This window comes from Vulpes vulpes, chromosome 4 (assembly GCF_048418805.1).
Source record: "Vulpes vulpes isolate BD-2025 chromosome 4, VulVul3, whole genome shotgun sequence".
In the NCBI taxonomy this organism is placed as follows: Eukaryota; Metazoa; Chordata; class Mammalia; order Carnivora; family Canidae; genus Vulpes; species Vulpes vulpes.
Genome location: NC_132783.1, coordinates 128,481,272 through 128,503,036, shown reverse-complemented (window position 1 = coordinate 128,503,036; position 21,765 = coordinate 128,481,272). Strand labels below are relative to the sequence as shown.

Below are 21,765 nucleotides of genomic sequence, written 5' to 3'. Positions count from 1 at the left end.
TCCCAAGTCCAGGATATTTCGCCCCCACAGTGTCCTGTCCACAGCCCTCCCTTACTTGGCCCTCAGCAGCATCTGACACAGTTCTCATGGCCTCCTCCTGGGGAATTCTATCTTTTCTTGGTTTCCAGGACACCACACTCTGGTTTTCTTCCTATTTTATGGCTTACTCCTTTTTACTCTCATCTGTTCATTTGTTTTCTCTCAGGCCTAGTAGAGATGGAGAGCCCAGGGGCTGGTTCTTCTCTCTGGTTGTACTCACTTCCTTGGTGATTTTAACAGTCTCATGATTTTAAGTGGGGAATCTATGCCTATGAGTCTCAAAATTATATTTTGGAACCAGAACTCTCTCCCAAACTCTTCACTTCTTATACCTAATTGCTGCCTCAGCATCTCCACTTAGACATTGAACATAGCCATGCCCTCCTGATCTTCCCTACCCCCAAACGTGTTCACATTCACCTTCTCCCATTTCGGTTGAAAGAAACATCATCCTTATATTATAGTTGCTCAAGCCAAAAGCCCTGGAGCCATCTTTGATCCCCTTTTCCCTTCATACCCCAAATTCAAATTCTGTTGTCTCTACCTTCAAAATATATTCTGAATCTAGATATCTTTCTCCACCTCCACTGCCACTATTTTGATTAGAACCACCTCCACTGCCACCATCTCCATTTATCTATACCCTGCCTGCATTTCTGCAATGTCGACAGACTAGTTTCCTTGTTTCAATATTTGCCTATTGTCTCTTTTCATATAGCTATTAAGGTGATCTTGATAAAACATAAGTCAAAACATCACTGCTCTGCTCAGTCTTTTTCAGTGATTCCTGTTTCACCGAGATGAGCCACAATCTCAACTACGACCCGCAGCCTCTATGTGAGCTGAATCCTTTCCTACTATTCCTTCCCTCGTTCACTCTACTCTAGAACCAGTTCATCTCTTCCTAGTCCTTGAACATTCTAGGCATTTGTTCTGTCTTTTCTCTCTGCCTGGAATGGTCTTGCTTAAGACAACTACAAGCCTGACTCCCTCACTTCCGTGAATCTTTGCTCAAGTAGAACTGCCTATAAAGGGGGCTACCCTTGCCTTAAAGTTTCAACCTGCTGTCCCCAATCCCACCCTCCCACCACATCACCTAACTCTGCTCTCTTTTCTCCTACTCGGTATTTCCTACCATACTATCTCCTTTACATGTTTATTATTTTTATTCTTTTGGTCTCTTGCCCCCCGTTTTATGTGGGCAGGGATCTTTATTTTGTTCACTGATATTTTCTGAACTATTACAACAGCACAAAGCAGTGGCATAAAAAAAAAAAAAACAATTCCCGAGTGAATGTAAAAAAAAAAAAATCTATGAGCGCTTGACCTGAGTGTGGCCTTTGACTGGAGAGGAGAGGAATGGCATTTGCAGGCTGGCAGAGGGAGCATCTGGAAAACACCCATGCGTGTGCTTTGAAGGGTGGCAGCATAAGGAAAAGCACATCTCACAATTTTACTTAAAGATTATCCCATAAATTTCCCTCTCACATGAAATATAAATTTTTGAGCCTGAATATCAAAACTCATTTGGCTCTCATTTCTTCTTTGTGTCTTATCTGGCTTCCCCTACTTGGGGGAAAGTTTCCAATCCAAGTATTTCTTCATTTTGGAATTTATTTGAGTTCTCTGATGGGAGCCTGAAAATCTTTCACTATACACTACATTTTTACTTAAAGAAAATTATAGATGTCGTTTAGCTTTCATTCCCTCGATTGTCTCCATCTGACAATTAACTTTCAGTTTCCCCAATTATTGTTTGTTTGGGTAATATAACACCCAAGGAGACTCTTGTTTCTCTTCATTTTTCTTCTGAGAGTATGCGTTTTTGTGGAATCAGGAACTCTTAGATGAATCCGGCTTTCTAATTAGGAGTCCTTAATAATATGAAAATAGGGATGAGGTAAAGCTTCTTACAATTGGTGGATTTTGTCAATTTCTGATGAAATTAATATTACAAGTAAGAATTTGAGCCCAGTTGGTTGGAAAGCCCTTTTCAACTTTGCAAGAATTCGCTGAAAAGCTGAGAAATTGACCAGCATCCTTATGAATTTGTAATACAGGCTACAGGATCCTTCTTGAAATTCTGTCTTCCATCTAAAACTTTTTATTTTCCACCATATCATAATGGATTCTGGGCAGTAGGTTGCAAAAAAGGGTTAATACAGCAGGCCTAAAGTTCTGATTTTTAGAAGACTCTGACACCAAGACTGGCCCTTGGCTTGCATCTGGGAACTCAGCTTTTAAAAAATCTCCTACACTGATATGAGAAATTGCCTAATTGATAAGAGTGCCTTGCTGTGCCTAGACTGTATGTATAAACAATGCAACTTGTGCTGAAAACTTGCTCTCTTTCTGGAAGTCTTATATTTTGGTATTGGTTAGGCTGAAGTGCCTATGTGGCTAACTCTCTGATAAACACTTGTCTCTACTGGGCTTCTCTGGGAAATAACTTCATACATTTCCAGCGCTGGCAAAAGAAGAACTATCAATGTGTCCTTCCTAGGCATAGAAGGACAGTTTCACTGTGATAAATCTTGGCCAGAAGTACTACTATATGCTGGATCCTATGAGTCCTTTAAATGAATCTGCAAACATATGGTAGTCTTGGGAATTCCTCATACAGCAGAAATAGTGCCAAATACTCCTCCTCTCCACAATTTCTTCAGACAATTATCAGTCTTCATGTCTTATACATTTTCAGGGATTCATGCTCAGGGTACTTATTAAAGTACCTCACTAGAATTACATAAGACTGAAGGCAGTGGCTGGGATAGGGTCACAAAATGAAATTCAGAAGTACTAAGACCATGACCTAGTGGGTTAAATTTATCAGACTAGAAAAAAACTAGGGAAAAGAACCAGAATTTAATACGTGTGAAAGCAAAATAATTTATAGAAGTCAAGTGTATATAAGAATACATGTTAATTGTTTATTTTAACTAAACAAATATTTATTTAGCACTTACATATTAGTAGTCAGATGGCTTAAACTCTTATTTGGTAGCAAAATATCATGGGATATTAGAGTCTTTCAAATAGAATTCATAAAATCAAATGCCTGGAAGGGCACACAGTTAACATAAATGCACGGTACAGGCCATAAACAAGGTAATAGCTGTTAAACTGCTCTAACACTTTCTAGCCACTGCCTTTATACCTCAAACAAAATAAAGTAAGACATAGTGGTGGTTACGTATGACAGATGTGTTTTCAACCCCTGCTCTAAACTGTAATCATCATCAGTAAAGGAAAGCTGTCCAGATACTGATATTAACTGATTCTATTAGTTAGATTACGGATATGAAGTACTTTTAGTGTAAAGGTACTGTAATTATCAGATTCTATTAGATGGATTATGGATATTAAGTAGTTTAAACATAAAGAACATCAGGCTGGTAGGGGATTGAAATGGAGGAAAAATAAATTGTAGCTAAATACTTTGGAATATTGCATATTTACGGTAAAGGAGAATGATGTAATTTTCTAAAAAAAGAAAGGGAATACTTAGTCTAACTTGCCATAAGGAACCATACTTACCATTATCCAATGTCTTTTTAAAACACATTCATTTTATTCCAATCTCCTGGCTGCTTTTTAACCAGCTATTCTGGTAAGTCATGGATAAAGAGCCCATCCAGTTTTGACATTTCTATAAAGTGCCATCTAAGACAGGCAAAAGTGAGCTTAAATAAAAGTTTCCTAGTTTTTTAACACACAGCCAAAATTCTGAAGATTGAGAGAAAACCTGCATTTTTTTTAACTTAAGGAGGTTATTTAGCAGAGTGGTTATAAGCACACATTTACTTTGGACTCAGACTGACATTGCCTCAAATTTCTATTCTACATTCTTGTGTAATCTTGGAGAAGTTACTCAGCCTCTGTAAATTCCCATTTCTTCATCTGTGAAATGGTGAAAACACTTTCCACTTATATATGTAAAGTTCCTAGTGTGTCATAAGTAGTCAGTAAAATGTGGTGGTGGTGGTGGTGGTGGTGATGATTATGATAATGGTAGTGGTGGTATTGGCAGTGATGGTGATGGTGGAAGAGGTGGTTGTAGTACTAACCTGAAGAATGCTTCAAAATTTTTAAAAGGCAGTTTTTAAAACTCCAAAGGGAAAAACCATTGCAAAACCAGATCAACAGTAGTTGCTCAAGGATATGGGGGTATGCGAGCAGCCTGCTTAGCCATTCCTTCTCCTTCCATCTGCCCACATTTGTGACCCCAGCCATTTACCATGGAACTCCAGTATTCAGCCAAGCAGAGTTTGAAAACCTAAGGCAAGAGATGACAAAGAAATGACAAGATAATGTTTGCTTACTTTAGATCTAAGGGAGGTTTAATGTTTCTAGGAGGTAGACTTGGGACAGGCGGTTGTGGTGGGTGAGATGCTGGCAATGGTGGTTGGCTGGCTGGATGGGATGCTGGAGGTGGTGGTAGGGACGTAGTTGAGTAAGATGTTTGGCCTTTGCTGGTACCTAAGAAGCAGAGAAAAAAATACCACGAATTAAGATAAATCTTCAAAACACAAGGGCTGGCTATTCCAAGTATGCAGAAATGCGCATCTTAAATATAAAATTGTGAGAAATGCATCCTAAGTTAAATTATTGCCTTAAAGAATCTAATATTCAAAGTATCACAGAACATGCCATTTTAAATGTTCTATTTTTTCAGATATATTGAGGTATAATTGACAAAAATTATAAAATAGTCAAAGTGTATAACACAATGGTTTGATATACATATATATATTTTTTGAAAGGTTTTCCATCCATTGAGTTAATCAACATATCCACTCATCTCATGTATTTATCTTTTTGTGGGGCAGAAGATGAGAATACTTAAGTTCTAGTCTCTTAACAAATTTTAGTTATGCAATACAGTGTTAACTCTAGTCACCATGTTTTATTCTAGATCTCAGACCTTATATATCTTATAACTGAAAATTTGGACCCTTTGATCAGTCTCTTCCTATTTTCTTCACCCTAGCCCCTGACAGCCATCTTCCTACTCTCTGTTTCTATGAGTTTGACTTTTTTGGTTTTGTTTTTTAGATTACACAGATCATTGAACCACGCATTTTCTTGTCTTTGTCTGCGTTTCTGGCTTATTTCACTAGTGTAATGCCCTCTAAATTCATCCATGTTGTCAAAAATGACATGATTTCCTTCTTTTTTTAAGGCTGAATTATATTCCATTTTATACATCTATTACATTTTCTTTTTTTTAATTTTTTAATTTATTTATGATAGTCACACACAGAGAGAGAGAGAGAGAGAGAGAGAGAGAGAGAGGCAGAGGGAGAAGCACCAGGAGCCCGAGGTGGGATTCGATCCCGGGTCTCCAGGATCGCGCCCTGGGCCAAAGGCAGGCGCTAAACCGCTGCGCCACCCAGGGTTCCCCTATTACATTTTCTTTATTCACTTATCCACTGATGGACATTTAGGTCCTCGGCTGTTGTGAATAATTCTGCTATAAATATGGGAGTAGAACCATCTCTTTGGGATAATTATTTTGTTGCTTCTAGATAATACACAAAAGTGGGATTGTGGGATCATAAGGTAGTTCAAGGAAAGTCTATAGTGTTTTCCATAGTGGCTGTGCCAGTTTATTCCTAACAGTATATGTAAGTGTTCCTTTTTCTCCACTTCCTGGCACTTGTTGTCTATTGTCTTTTTGATAATTGACATCCTATCCTATGTGTGAGATGATATCTCACTGTGCTTTTGATTTGCATTTCCATGATGATTAGCGATGTGGATACACATTCCTTTTTCTTTTTGTGAGATAGATAAGTTCTTTAATTCCCACTACTAAAAAGAATTTCTCTTATCTTGTTAAGAAAAATCTTAACAATTGTTAAATCTAGGTGTAGAGTACATGGGTGAAAAAAATGCACAATAAAAAATAAAAACAAAACAAAACAACAACAAAAAAGAATTTCTCTTACTTTTTCTGAGCTTTTGTAAACAATAGTTTTAATATTTTGGACTTTGTGAAGAAGTCTACATCAACTTTTTTTTTACACCAACTTTAATATCACATTCTTTATGATTTTTAAAATGTAGATGATGTTTCATTGGGCTCATTATTTTAGACCAAAGAGGTGTAGTTTTTGTGTCTGTTCTCATGGGTAATACATTCTTTCTTGTTTTCAATGATTTCCTTGAATCATTAATGAGAAGATTTTGTTTCAGGTATGATTTCTAAACATTGAAATATATTCAACAACCTCACAAATAAATCATACATAATCTCTATGAGATGTAGATTATGTCTACATAATCTCTATGTAGAGATTATAACATAAAGATAAGCAAAACTAATAAACATCAATTACCCATAATCCCATCATCCAGCAATAGCTCCTAAATTACTTGTATTTTAAAATAAAACATTTTGGGCAGCCCTGGTGGCCCAGCAGTTTAGCGCCGCCTTCAGCCCGGGGTGTGATCCTGGAGACCCAGGAGGGAATCCCACGTCAGGCTCCCTGCATGGAGCCTGCTTCTCCCTCTGCCTGGGTCTCTGCCTCTCTCTCTCTCTGTGTCTGTCATGAATAAATAAATAAATAAATAAATAAATAAATAAATAAATAAATAAAATCTTTAGAAAATAAATAAAACATTTTAATGCAAACATACAGCAGGGAGTAAAATGGAACCATTTTGCTATTTTGTTATCAGTATTTTTATTTTTCTCAACATCATAAATATCATTCTGGGTTAATCTAATTACAATGTAATTTTTAGTAACTGGGCAATTTTTATTTATGCAGCTCTTACCATGATTAAAAAAAACCCACTAAGGCTCTCATAATGGCTATTTGTATTAATTCCTTTCCTTTTTGATGTAATAAGATGTCTTAGTCTTTGCACATATTTAAAGATTTGTCCTAGAATGAATTCCATTAAGTGGAAATGCTGGGTCAAACAACATTTTTTAAGACTTTTGACACAAAATATCAAATTGTCTTCCAGAGAGACAGCAACTGATAGCTCCACTAACTGACAGTATATAAGAGTGATTTTCATATATTTTTGCCCACATTGGCATTATTATGTTTTGACTTTTTCAGAATATTATGGAAAAAATTCTACCTTTTGTTTTAATTTCATTTGTATCAGAAAATCAATATCAAATACTGAAAACTTCCAAAATTTCAAAAGATGTTTCTTTTGCATTTACTTTCATTCACACAACACACACACACACACACACACACACACACACAGACAACTACTGCTTGAAAAATTATTGATTTTCTATTTAGTAGATGTATGTAGGTTTTTGCTTTCTTTCTCTTCCTTTTCCAATGTAGCAAAAGCATGACTTTTTTTAGGGGGGATTAAATCCATGTTCATTGTTTTCATTATCATGACTCGGTAAATATTACTTTTTGTTGAATTAAGCAGTGCACTATGATTACATTTCTTTTCTCATTCAACTTATTGTTTTCCTGGAATTAATAACTGTCTTGTCATTTGGGAAGATTTTTCTTTGGAACTCTTACTTCCCACAATTTCCAATAGTGCTGTAAAATATCTTTAAACATTTTCGACAAAACCAAACCTGTCAGATAATGAATTGGTTCCAGTATACCATCCCTGTCCATTTACTCTAATGTGACCTGGTTGCTTTTAAGGTCTGCCACACATGTGACATTCTGAGATTTCTTTCTGCCAGTGTCAGGCTCTGATATATTTAGAGAATGCATTGTGATAGAGTCTCAGATCAAAACCAAAGTGCCTGAGTTTAAATCCTGGCTCCACCACCTACCTTCTGGGTGACTTGGATAAGTGACTTCTGGTTTCATCTGGAAAATGAAGATCATAATAGTGCCACCTCATTGGGTTACGGTAAGGACTTTAGACTTACTACATGTAAAGCATTTAGCACAGTACCTGACATATAGTAAATTGAACTTTTTAAAAAAGATTTTATTTATTTATTCATGATAGACACAGAGAGAGTCAGAACATAGGCAGAGGGAGAAGCAGGCTCCCTGCAGGGAGCCCGTTGTGGGACTTGATCCCAGGATCCCAGGATCATGACCTGAGCTAAAGGCAGATGCTCAACCACTGAGTCACCCGGGTGCCCCATAGGTTGAACATTTTATTTTTTTTCAACAAATATTTATTGAATGCTTACTATGTGTCAAGCTCTGTTTAGGCAATAGGATACAATAGAAAAAGTGGACACAAATTTCTGCTCTTATAGGTTTGGGAAGATAGATAAAAATGAAAAATATCTAAATAGAATACATATAAAATTATGAGAACTGCTATAAATGGTGGAAAGACTATGTTGGCATCTCTTCCCTACTCTGCATTCAGTGACCTCACTATGGTAGACTGAATTTGAGCAAAAAGGGAGTATTTAGCTCCTGGAAATAGACAAGAATTACAAATTTCAGCTTTATTGTTTTGTTGATTGTTAGATTTAAGAAAGTGATGGAGAAAATGCTTATAATGCAGATTAAATGTAAAAGTATGTTGTTTCTGTAACTATTACATGATGAAGAGCATAAAACATTCAGAAAATATTTTCCAGTATTTGAAAGCTATTACACAGCTCAGCAAAGTAGTCATTCACATCATTGGCAAATGAGTGAAGTTCTGACATAGATCTTTATTGTTTTACAGTCATCTTGTTAACATAAATGAAAATAGCAATCAACATTCAGGTTGGAACTACACTCATTCCTTAATTGCAACCATAGGTTGACTACAGGTAGTCAAGAAATTGCCAAGAAATTGGCAAAAATCAACAGTTGGCTCTGTGGAATTTTCAATAAAGAATATTGTTTGGCTTATTGGTATTTATATTATTATGCACTATGCATCTTTTATATCAATAAAGTTTATTACATATGTATATATACATAACACCCATACATGGCAGTCTTTCTTAGAGAACTAGTTCAAAATTTACCAGCATCCAATTGCTTCTATGTAAAAAATTCATAGGTTCTTTTGGCTCTTTCATGAGTAGAATGTGTCTGTATCTCCTGGCTTTGCTTTGACCCTTTCTGATTTTATGCGTTGTGCATTTGAATTATGTGTATCGCCTAGTTTCCCTAAATATGAAGTTTGTTTTTCTTGTCCTCCTAATTTTAGAGCAATGTTTTTGAGAGGAAAAGGGGTGCACTCTTGAAAAACATTTTGTTTTAATTTTACATGTTTCTGAGCACCACTGAGGTCAATTTTTTCATCTTCATAACCATGTTTCATTTTAGTTGTATTATCTATTCAAGTCCTTTGTTTTTAAAATAGTATTTGCTTTTTCTTAGTGGCTATTAGAACCTCTTTATTAAGGGCATTCATCTTTTTGCCACCTTCATGGACAAACCGAATGTAGTAATTGGGCTGCTTTGGCTTCTGTTTCTGGGTGTATATTAAAAACTCTCCAACAATGAAAAGGAAAAAAACAAACCAAAAAACAAACTAAAAACAAAACAAAAGAAAAAACATACCATTGCCCCAACCAATCGAACCCCAAATCTTCAAAACCTTTGAAGGAAATATAGTACTTTACTGTAAGTTATCTTAAAGGGTCAGTGGCAGGGTTTTAAATACATATATAAAAAGCTTCTTAATTCCTTCTAGATAGTTTTGCCTCATTCCAAAGCTTTCATTGTGGTAATTTTTAATTTTAATTTTTAAAATTAAATTAAATTTTTAATTAAAATTAAATTTAATTTTAATTTTTAAAAACATTACCCTCTCTCTTCATGTTCTCTTCTTACTATTCCAGTCCTCTTACTAGTTCAGAGGTTTAAAACATGCTCAGGCCCTCCACTGCTGACTTGTGGGGCACCTGCCAAGTACAAGGCTCACAAGAATTGCTCATCTTCTCTTTTGGCAGCTATTTGGGGGTGGGGGGGAACTTTGGCGTAGAGAGAATCAGTTTCCCCACAAATCTGACAAATAAAATTTCTAAACTGATTACATTTATGTTAGAAATATTTTTCCCATTTCATTTTTGTCCTCAGTAAAGTTAATCTTTTTGACATATAGGACTTACTACTTTTTCTCTACTGCAGTGAGTAAATTCTTTTTATATATAGTTTCTATCAGTAGAGTTATGTTTGGGAAAGTCTTTCTTATCCTGAGAACACATAATTATTATTATTTTTAAATATTTTATTTTATTTTTTAAAACAATTTATTTATTTGAGAGAGAGAGAGTGCATAAGCCCAAGGTGGAAGGGGGCCGGGGTGGGGGGGAGGGTGGGGAGGAGCAGAGAGAAAAGCAGACTTCCCACTGAGCAGGGAGCCCAACTTGGGGCTCAATCCCAAGACCCTGAGATCATGACCTGAGCTGAAGGCAGACCCTTAACTGACTAAGCCACCCAGGCACTCCTAAAGATTTTATTTTTAAGTAATCTCTACATCCAATGTGGGGCTCGAGCTCACAAACCTGAGATCAAGAGTTGCATGCTCCACGAATGAGCCAGCCAGGAATCCGGAGAACACATAATTATTAATCTTACATTTTTTTCTACTTCTTTTTTGGACTCATTTTTTTACATTTAACTCTTTGAAATGATTAATAATTTATTTTGAAGTTAGATGTGAGACCGGGATCTAGGGTCATTTTTTTTTAAGCATTTATTTATTCATAAGAGACACAGGGAAAGAGGCAGAGACATAGGCAGAGGCTCCCTGCAGGAAGCCTGATGTGGGACTCGATCCCAGGACCTCGAGATCACGACCTGAGCCAAGGCAGATGCTCAACTGCTGAGCCACCCGGGCGTCCTAGTTTTATGGGTTTTGTTGCTGTTGCTATTGTTCTTAGATCATTTATTACGTGTCCCAGCACCATTTATCTAATGAGCTATTACTTACTGACTTGAAATGCCTCTTTTATCATAGAATAAACATTAAAAATCCTAGTGAATTTGACAGATGAAAATGACATCTTATTTTAATTTATAAATAATACGGTCTGATAGATTCCTAAATAATTTGAAAGCTGTACTCACAGGGAATAAGCCACTGTGAGTGGAAATTAATAAACTCTTGTCTAAACAGAAGAAAAATGTTTATCATCCATCTGTGACTTATCTTTTCATGGAAAATATTTTGATAAGCCAGGGGTGTTACCATATGAAAATGATCTAAGGCCTGGAGGTGAGAAATTTTAGATATGTTTTGGGGAACAACGAACTGGAAACACCAAAAACTGACTCACCCAAAACCCGTGTACTACTTTTTCATCTTTACATGGGCTGATGAGACTTTCTGATGGGGCATCTGTGGTGGGCCCCTGTCGTTCTGCTTGCCTGACATCTATTCTCCTTTCCTTAGTTACAATAACACGAGCTACCCACAAAGGGGAGTGCTTGCTTTCCCACTGGACTTAGACCTCCAAGGAAGCCCCCTTTGGCATTGCCAGCATCTATCTCACCACCACCAGGGCAGGGTTTGCCTGAGGATGTAGCAGAGCTAAAGGAAGGCACAGCTAAGAGACAGTAAGGGACTGTTTGGATTTTTTAAAAAACTATGTTTCAAAAATTGTCGATAATTTGAAAGGCATAGTGAGGCCCTACACTAATTGTTCAAATGTTTTGTTCCTCTTCGAGTTTGGGAGAATATACACAAAAGTCTTCCTATGTTATTCAACTGTTTAGCAATGAAAGATTTTGCTTTGCAAAATCTGCAGTCACTTTCAAATACTACAAGGGATTTATTTGCATGTATACAAAATAATTCTATGGAAAAATATTTTAGTTTTTCAGAAAAAAAAGGGAGACTTATCTTAATGTAATCTGATTGGTTTAAAAATCTCTATTCGGACTTTATAAAGTATGCTAAAATATAATTAATAATATTGGAATTCTTAAAAAGAAAAATCTAGCTGGTTGTGATGGAAAGAAGAGAGTGTGGATATATAAAGAAGAAACAGAAACACTGTAACTACAGAAAATTTCTGGGACTGGTGGTAACAATGTTTAGTAATCCCTTTATTTTCCTACCAGGCATCATTCTAGGTATTTTACATATTCAATTTTATTTAATCTTTATAACAATCCTCTGGGGTTTAAATTCTTATCCAGTTTCCATTTGACAGTTAAGAAAACTACCCACGTTCAGAGAGTTTGTAAGCAGTAGAAAAGTCATTCAAACTTTGAACCCTACTCAATTTCTTATGCTGTCTATGCCCTACTCCCTTTCTGCTATGTTCTGCTGCTTAAGGAAAGAACGTAGACATTTCCAATGCACATGTTAACACACTTTCCAGAGATCTGAGTGTAAGTCTAGCTTTTTGGATCGATAATGTTTCCTCTTAGTGTGATTTTGTATGACTATTTTCTGTTTCATGTAGGGCAGAAATAGCTCTGGAGACTCTAAAGTAATTCTGAAGCATGTACCCACCTATGTGGGTGTTTCAGATGCTAAATTTATAATTTATACCAGAATTTGATTTGGGAAACCAGATAGCAGGAAAGTAGACATTCAAGGGCTAGTGGAAAATGGACCTTTAAAGGTAGATGACTGACACAAGCAAGCAAAGAAAAAATAGTCTCAAGAAATGAAATTGAAGAATTCAAAATGCAGTAAAAAAAAAAAAAGGACTTAGAAGCAATTAAATAAATAAAATAAAGGAAAAAAAACAAGTTTAGAGTTTACTGGGCATCAAGAATTAAGGATATGAGTTGAGAGACAACACTCTGAATCAATCTACCGTGGGTCTTATCCCTCAAAGCTCAGGAGATGTTGTATACATGGCCTATGGCTTTAGAATATTGGATCTGACATGACCATTTGGAGCTCCTCCAAGAATGGTAGGATTATGCATGGATGTGGGCCTCTCGGTACACAGAGCTGCTCTCCCGGATGGTGCAGAACAAATGGGTGGTGGTAAACTAATCAGGGGAATTTACAACCTACCGCCCACACTCATCCCGAGACAGAATTGTAGAACTGTGTTCCTGGATATTTTGACAGTGTTCGAGGCTTTAAGAAGGAGATATGGGGCATTTTGCTAAAAGGTCAAGCGGGAGCTTGACTTACATCTTGCTGTAAGCTTTGAACTTCCACCAGAGATGTAATAGGTTTAATAATCAAATATTCAACCCTAATAAAAAATGGGAGTATTGGCAAAAATGAGAGAGAACTATTTTTGTACAAGGGAACAGTTCATACTGGTTGCAGAATAAATGGGGGAAAGATGAGAATGAAGGGGAAAGACAAAAGCACAAAGATAGTTCTCAAGAATTTGGGAGGTTACCAACATCTGATTTAATTTTCATTGTCTTTTTTTTTTTTTTAAGATTTATTTCTTAATTTTGTAAAGCAGAGGAGAGGCAGAGGTAGAGAGAGTATCAAGCAGATTTTTAACTGAATGCGGAGCCTGATGCAGGGCTCAGTCTCACGACGCCGAGATCATGACCTGAGCCAAAACCAAAAGTCAGATGCTCAACCGGCTACACCACCTAAACGCCCCAACAAATTTTCATCTTCTTGAATTTTAGAGCCTCTGAAGAGGATCTAAAACTCTTAAAAGAAACAGAACCGAGAAGGAAGAAAAAAAAGGGATGGGGGAAGATGAGGGGATGATTAACAAAAACACAAAGTGGGCAGTAGTGTACTCCTATTAGAGAAAATGCAGCAAACAAAAGTTCACAAACTTTGCACTTCGCAGTTTTTTGGTGAGCCAAATACTGGTTCTAGATATTGTCACAATGTTCTTGTAACACGAAGATCTATGAGAACTCAGGAAACCTACCCCACAGGTTTTGATATTTATGACTTTTTAAAAAAGATTTTATTTATTTATTCGTGAGAGACACACACACACACACACACAGAGAGAGAGAGAGAGAGAGAGAAAAGAGGCAGAGACACTGGTAGAGGGAGAAGCAGGCTCCACAGAGGGAGCCTGATGTGGGACTCGATCCTGGGACTCTAGGATCACACCCTGGCCGAAAGCAGGCGCTAAACTGCTGAGCCACCCAGGGATCCTGATGTTTATGACTTTTGAGTAAGAAGCTACCTATAGCCTTCATGTCCCAAGATGTCTAAGGAACATCTGGGGTGTGGTTCTCTAGCTCCTTTACAAAACCAAGGACGTTATATCATACTGCCCACAACTGTCCCCAAGCCCTTACACTAAACTAGGTACTTCTAACTTTGGTTTTCTTGGGATGTCTTGAATTGGGCCAGGCACTACAAAACTTTGATTTTACCACCAGCTCTACTACCAGAGAGCATTTTGTCTCTGGCAAATCAGTTAACTAACCTCCATGTGGTTTCGTTTTTCTGTCTGTCCCCAGCAGTAGTAACATGATCCCAACTACTTCATAAAGGTTTAAGGATTAGATGAGCTGATACACATGAAAACATCTTGAAAAGTCCAAAGTGTTGTATAAACATCATAGATGATCCTACAAGGATGAGGGGTGCTGCAAATAAAATCATTGCTAAGTTACCTTGACCTAAGATATTTTGAAATCATTTATAAAGTTCGTTTTGTTTATTTGGGAATTATTACATGCCTGCCCCAGGATTTAGCCATTGAACTGGCAACTTGGAATAGAGACTTCTATTTTCTTTGGGCCCCTGAGTAGGCACCTAACTATTGCCCATCCAAAGGGAAGAGAAGCTCTAGCAGCTGTTTGGCATTTTCAGAGTCTGGACTGGTGAACTCTGCACGAGGTAATTTTACAATCTAGGTGCACACTGAGAACCACTAGCAGCTACACACCCGTGCACATTCATTTACACCTAACCGAACATGAACTTTCTCAGGACCACATATCACTGAGATTTTATCACATTTACTATAATGGCTGTTTCAAAACTCCCCACATTTCTGGACCTCACTCATGCCTTCCTCTTTCACCACAAGACAACTTTGCCTTTTGTTTCACTAAGAACAGGGAGAGCACGCCTACTGCTTACTCCCTGCTTGCCCTTCATTCTAACTTATTAAAACCTCCTTCTACCTTGCTCGTCCTCTTTCTCTTTGCCCTTGATTCTCTGGAAAAAAAATGTCATTCTTCCTTCCTCGCACTAGTTGGCATTGTTGATTCTTATCAGTACCAGTTTCCTTATAGATCCTGCTCTGTTAACCATGGACTCCTTCGTTTGCACTGAGCAAAATAATTTCTTAAGCACTTACTATGGGCTCTGGGTGGTGTGTTTCATCTTTCAGGAGTATGTCTCATCTTAAACATGGTCAGTCTTCTCCACTCTGAAGGACACAACAATTTTCTTTCTTACCCTTGTCCTCTAGTCTAGCTGCTTTTCCCTCCTTCCCTTTACAGTCAAATTTCCTGGAACAAAAGCCTGTGTTGGCCACTTCTGTATCTTTATTTTTGCTTGAGTGGCTTCATGGCAGAGCAAAGAATGGAGGGGTTTGGGGAGGTGTGGGTTTGAGTTCAGACTCCACCACATTTGTGATAACCTGCAGTTGCTTATTACTCTATTTGGGGCCTTGAGTAAGTTGCTTGATTTCTCCAATCTTTATTTTCTCATCTGTGAAGTGGTCATATACAACCACCTTGTAAAAGCACCTGCCCACACTGTAACACTCAATAAATATTCCTACTCTTCTGAGCTGTTATTTGAGCTGGCTGCATTGATACACAGCATCTACCCACCTCAACTGTGAACAAAACAGAACACCTTTTCCCCAAGCCAATCATGCCTGGCTCTTGTTCTGTTAGGACATCTTAGGGAGGGTGAAGAATCAGGAGGCTTAGCTTTAAATCCTTAGAACCATCCCATTAGGTGCCCAAACAAACAAACAAACAAACAGACATTACTTTCACTTTACTGATTCCTACACATGCCAGAAACAATTTTTGACATGGGAAGAGGAATGGTTTGGTAAAAGGAAGAGCTGTACTGGGGTCATTCAGACTTGGGTTTGACTACCAATCCCAACCAGCAGTAGCTATGGTACACTGGTGAACTTACTTCGCTTCTTTGGGTTTCTATTCCTTGCCTGTTGTATTGAAGCTCTGGATTCCTAACTTGCAGGACGGTTATAGAATGAGATATAGTATGTCTGCCTGCCCAGCTTATAGCAGGTGTTCTACTTATGAATTATCCCAGACCCTGAAACTGTTATGTTTGTTCTATATGGAACAGATTAGATGTCTGTTCTATATGGAACAGACTCTTGTTAAACCCCTGAGGGCACATTTGTTTCCATCTGCATAGAGAGAATAGGATAATCATATTCTTGCAACTTAAAAAAAAGTTTTCTGAACTGCCATTTGTGCCTGAAACCACATGCTAATCACTGTACATCTGGCCATTCTGTGGAAAGCAAGGTTCTGAAAGGCCACCTGCCCTTTGAAATGTAGTGTGGTTGTACTGCCCTTCCACACTGTGAACACCCATGCGACCTGATGCCGCTCAGGGAGCTCTCTATTTGTACATAGAGTACTTGCATGTGGTTTCTTATACTAATTTTATTTTCTTTAAAATTCTCAAAATCAATTAATTAATCTATTAATCTTTTTATTTATTTTCTTCCTAGTTACACAATAACCTTCTGAAGGTACTTCTCCACTGTCAATATCTGTGTGTACCCAACACTTTACATCTATTGTACACAGTAGGGCACTTAATGTTTACTGTTTTGGACTTTCTTTTTCCTTTATCCTTTTCCCTTTAGTAAAAAAACAAACTAACTAATTTAAGACAGTTCATGGTAAAACAAATATATATACGGTAAGGCATTTAAGAAAATACAAGGAGGAGGGATCCCTGGGTGGCGCAGCGGGTCGGCGCCTGCCTTTGGCCCAGGGCGCAATCCTGGAGACCCAGGATCGAATCCCACATTGGGCTCCCGGTGCATGGAGCCTGCTTCTCCCTCTGCCTGTGTCTCTGCCTCTCTCTCTCTCTCTGTGACTATCATAAATAAATAATAAAAAATAAAAAAAAAAGAAAATACAAGGAGGAATATCAAAAAGAAAATATCAATTCTAGATCCCATCCCTCAGTCTCCACCCCAAACACAAGTGTTACCAGTCTTTCAAGAACTTTACATCTTTCAAGAAATATTCCATTTTTTTTGTACACAAATGAGACCATGGTAAATATATTATTCTGTATTTTGCTTTCTGGATTTAAGAAAGAGATTGTTCTATATTGTGACAAATAAGGCAATCACTTTTTTTCATAGATGTGGAGCTTTACATACGTTATATTTATCATGGTTTATTTGACCAGTTTAATTATTGATGGAAATTTAGGTTATTTAAAAAACTTTATTGAGATATAATTCGATAAATATACTAATTTAAGGTGCACAACTCAATGGTATTTATATTTTATAGTTGTGCAAGCATCAACATAACCTAATTTTAGAACATATGAATCACCACAAAAATAAACACTGTACCTATTAGTAGTCACTCCCTATCCCTGCCCTCCTCCCACTGCTGTAGGCAACCAGTAATCTCCTTTCAGTCTCTATAGATTTGTCTATTCTGTCCATTTTGCATTAATAGAATCATACAATATGTAGTCTTTTGTGACTGGCTTCTTTCACTAAATTCTTTTTGCAGTTCAATCATGTTGTAGGAGATATCAATACTTTATTCCTTTTATTTATAGCTGAATTATAATCCACTGCATGGATAATGCATCTATTTATCTATTTTCCAGATGGTAGACATTTGAGCTGTTTCCACTTTTTAGCTATTATAAATAATGCTGGTACGGACATTCATGTACGAGTCTTTTGTAGACATATGTTTTCATTTCTTTTGGATATATGCCCAGAGTAGAATTGTTTGACCATTTGAGGGATTCTTATTTCTTGATATTTTTCGATTATTAGACCATTACTACTACAAGACCATTCTTGTATCTCTGTCTTTGTCCACAAGTTTAAATACATCTGTAATATCAATTTTTAGAAAGTGGAATTGGGGAGTCAAAAAAACCCAAACATTAAAACAATTTGGTAAATGATGCTTTTTAGTGTTACCAATTCATTTGTCTTCTAGCTCAAGAGGAGAATATCTGTTTTACCATAACCTCATTAACATTGTGCATTATACTTTTTAAAAGTCTTTAACAGGGATCCCTGGGTGGCGCAGCGGTTTGGTGCCTGCCTTTAGCCCAGGGCGCGATCCTGGAGACCCGGGATCGAATCCCACATCGGGCTCCCGGTGCATGGGGCCTGCTTTTCCCTCTGCCTATGTCTCTGCCTCTCTCTCTCTCTCTGTGACTATCATAAATAAATAAATAAAAAATTAAAAAAAAAAAGTCTTTAACAATTATGGTGGGTAAAGAAATGATACTACATTTTAACTTGCATTTCTATGTTTATAAATGTGACTAAGAATCTTTTCATATGCTTATATGACGTTCTATTTATGTGTTTTTGTGTGTGTCTCCTTTATATAGAATATTAGAGGTATATATAGCATTCTATTTAGTTAAATAGTTGAAAAAAGAGAACATTATCTATGGTATTTTCTCTGATATAGAATATCATTTATAATACAGGCATATAAGTAGATAATGCCATTTATGTCAAATTATCTCAAAAATTTTCAGAAGATCCCCAGCGGCCTTCAAAGGTAGGACTTGAAACTTCTGTGTCACAGGTTTAGAACACCTACTTTTACAGAATTTTTCCTTGCCCTAATTCAAAGTCATCTGTTCTTATCTTCAAAGGATTTGTAAACCCATAGTGGATGGGGAAATTTTGAAAATCAATGTAGTTGAAAAGAAAACGCTGTAACTGTATTAGTAAGAAACACTTTACTTTGAAAGCAAGCTGCCAAGAAAATGTTGGCCAGCTTAGAGTAGCCCATCAAAATGGAAAGAAAAGTAATACTGAAACATCAGTGTTTACAAAGATAATTAAAGCAGAAATTGGATGAAGATGAAGTAGAGATCAAAACAATATGTTGATCAATTAGAGGAAAATAAGTAAGAAAGGATTCACTATCTTAACTTCTCTTTGTCAGACCTAACTTTAACATTTAGGGTCTCTGAATACTTTTTTTATTCTTAAAAATTCACTCCCCCAATCACTTTGTTGACTACTCCTTTGTTGTCCATATAACCATTCATATAATTATATGTAATTATATATCAAATATATCAAATGTAAATTGTTCTCATAAATGACTTTATTTTCAATTCATAAAACAACATGAAATTCAAATTACTAGGCAGTAATTTGATGGAAGATTGATGACTTTTGAATCTTTCCTACATCCTTTCCTAAAGAATGTAAAGTGCAATTTTAAAAGGAAAAAAACCATCTTTTTTTGTCAGATGCTCATAAGTTACCAAGTGCCTCTTGCTCTAAGATAAGCATATTTTGGGCAGAAGACAATAACAGTATTTCTTTTTTTCAAATACTAAAAGTTGTTTTAAAAGTATACTCATATGGGGGCAAAGTAAGTACTAGAACTTAAGTTTTAGAAACATTCACATATGAACTGATTTATATGTTGAAGGAATGGTGAATGTTCTTCACTCTGATTTTAAAATAAGATTAATATAACCCAGAAATATGACACCCATGAGCAGGAAAGGAATGAACATTGATGCTGCAGAGACAATATCGCAGCTTCATAAGCAAATAGAGGAATAATTAAAGCAGGTGATCCAAACTCATCTGTCCTTGGAAGCCAGGCAGGAACATGCTTTTGTACACTGAGCTGGAAATGCGACTGTGGTTAACAATAGACTTGTGCCCTGTCTCAATGGGGTGGCTGCTGCAGGGTTCTAGCCTGTTGTAGATATGTAAAGAACAAATCTAGATTTTTTTATGAAATCTTCTAATTTTTTAATGTTGGCAAGTAGGTAAATCAAACAAAGTAAAAAACCAAAATAGGGTGCCTGGGTCGCTCTGTTGGTTAAGCATCTGGCTTTTGGTTTCCACTTGGGTTGTGATCTCAGGGTCTTGGGATTGAGCTCCCTCAGGCTCTGTGCTTAGTGTGAAGTCTGCTTGGGATTCTTTCCCTCTTCTTCTCCCTCCCCCAGGCACCCACCCCCTGGCTCTTTCTCTCTCTAAAACAAATACATAAAATCTTAAATAAATAAAAATCTCAAAAACCCTGCACACCAAACAAAGCATATTGATATGCTATATTAATTTGTGACAGTCACAAATTTAAAAAGTTAAACTTTTAACTTTAACTTTTAACTAAGAATTAACTTTTAAGTTAATTCTTAACTTTTTAAAGTTAAGAAATAGGAAGTGCTGTAAAGAAAGGTTTATTGAGGGAAATTGCCTGATCATAGGTTCATCCCGGAAGATGGTTTTTTTCCTGCTAAAACTATGAAGTTTGGAAAGGGGTAAATTAGACCATCAAACCTGGTAGAGAGTTATAGAAGTTCAGGAAAGAGGATCAGAACTGCCAACAAAGAAGGTAAATCTTCCCTGTAGCACCTGGACAGAACAGTATTCTGGAAAGATTTTGAAGGAAGAAGCACTGGAGAGACAAAAGTGACTACAACCCAGTGTAACTATAAGAAGCACAACTATGAGGGTGTCTGAGTGGCTCAGTCGGTTGGGTATCTGCCTTTGGCTAAGGTCATGATCCCAGGGTCCTAGATCGAGCCCCACACTGGGCTCCCTGCTGAGCTTCTCCCTTCTTCTCTCTCTCTCCCTCTGGATGTGCATGCTCTCTGTCTCTCCTTCTCTCTCATTCAAATAACTAAACCTTAAAAAAAAAAAAAAGAAGTACAACAACATGGACAGATAGATGGGTGTACATAAAAGGAATTCAGTTCAATTAATGTTTGCCTCTTTTATGACAATGACTATTGTCATCATTGCTATTTTTGGAAGATCACCTACCTAAAAGAAAGGAGGGACTCAGACAAGACATAATGCAGAAGCATCTGATGATAAATCAAGACCTAGACAAAAGTGAGACATAGAAGACTGAGAAGAGAAAAAAATATATAAATGTCATAGAGAAGCTCCTACTAGAGGTGTGATCTTATGCCATGTTCTCCCTCTTCCTGCTTTAAAAATTTTTTTGCTTTCATTTACACAAATGATATATTAAACACTTCTGGAAAAAGTTCTATGACACAGGTCAAGTAAAATTTCACATGACCTTTCACCTCCCATTCTGCTCCCCTTCCCAGGGGCAACCATTGTTTATCTTTGCAGACTTTTTTCTGTGGATTTACTCACCTATGAATGCAGGCAGAGAACTATCTAATCAAAACTCCAAATATTCCTGTACTCCAGATATCATATTACACAGACTGGCTCTGTGTCATTCTTTCTCACTGTGGCAGTGTGTTGTGTGACTGGGACAGTCCAGGGTTTGTTTAGTCTTTTCCCCCTTGACTACCAACAATGCACAACGAGCACCCACATGCATGTTTCTTTGTGTCTACGTGGTGGTAGTCTTCTAAACTAGATGTCAAAAGGTAGAGTCGCTGAGATAGAAGGACTAGTGCATTTTCTATTCACATAGTTCCCCCATATTGTCCTTCAGTGGGGCACTCTCACTGTAAACCAGCTGAAATTCTGTCCCCTAACCTCTCTACCACTGGAAATTTTAACCATTTTTCAATTTTTCCAACATAATCACTTCATCTTTCTGATCCTTTGCTTAATCTATAAAATGATAGAAATCCCACTTGACAATTATTTTATAACTATGTTATTAACAGAAGTGCACACCACAGATACCTAGCTCACAGCAGATACTCTGTTTAATGTTAATTCCCTTCCCTTATTACAGATTTGCAAGGGAAAATGTAGTTAAATTACGT

The 21,765-nt window shown here is 36.9% G+C and overlaps 1 protein-coding gene across 3 annotated transcripts in view; it reads right to left on the bottom strand.

The window, feature by feature from the left end:
- FYB1 (FYN binding protein 1) overlaps positions 1-21,765 on the bottom strand; it is a 146,434-nt gene that overhangs the window by 40,797 nt on the left and 83,872 nt on the right. For all 3 annotated transcript variants that reach the window (XM_072757046.1, XM_026016716.2, XM_072757047.1), the window contains one exon: positions 4,362-4,518. In XM_072757046.1, coding sequence (XP_072613147.1) covers positions 4,362-4,518 — 157 coding nt within the window. The remainder of the gene's footprint in view (positions 1-4,361; positions 4,519-21,765) is intronic.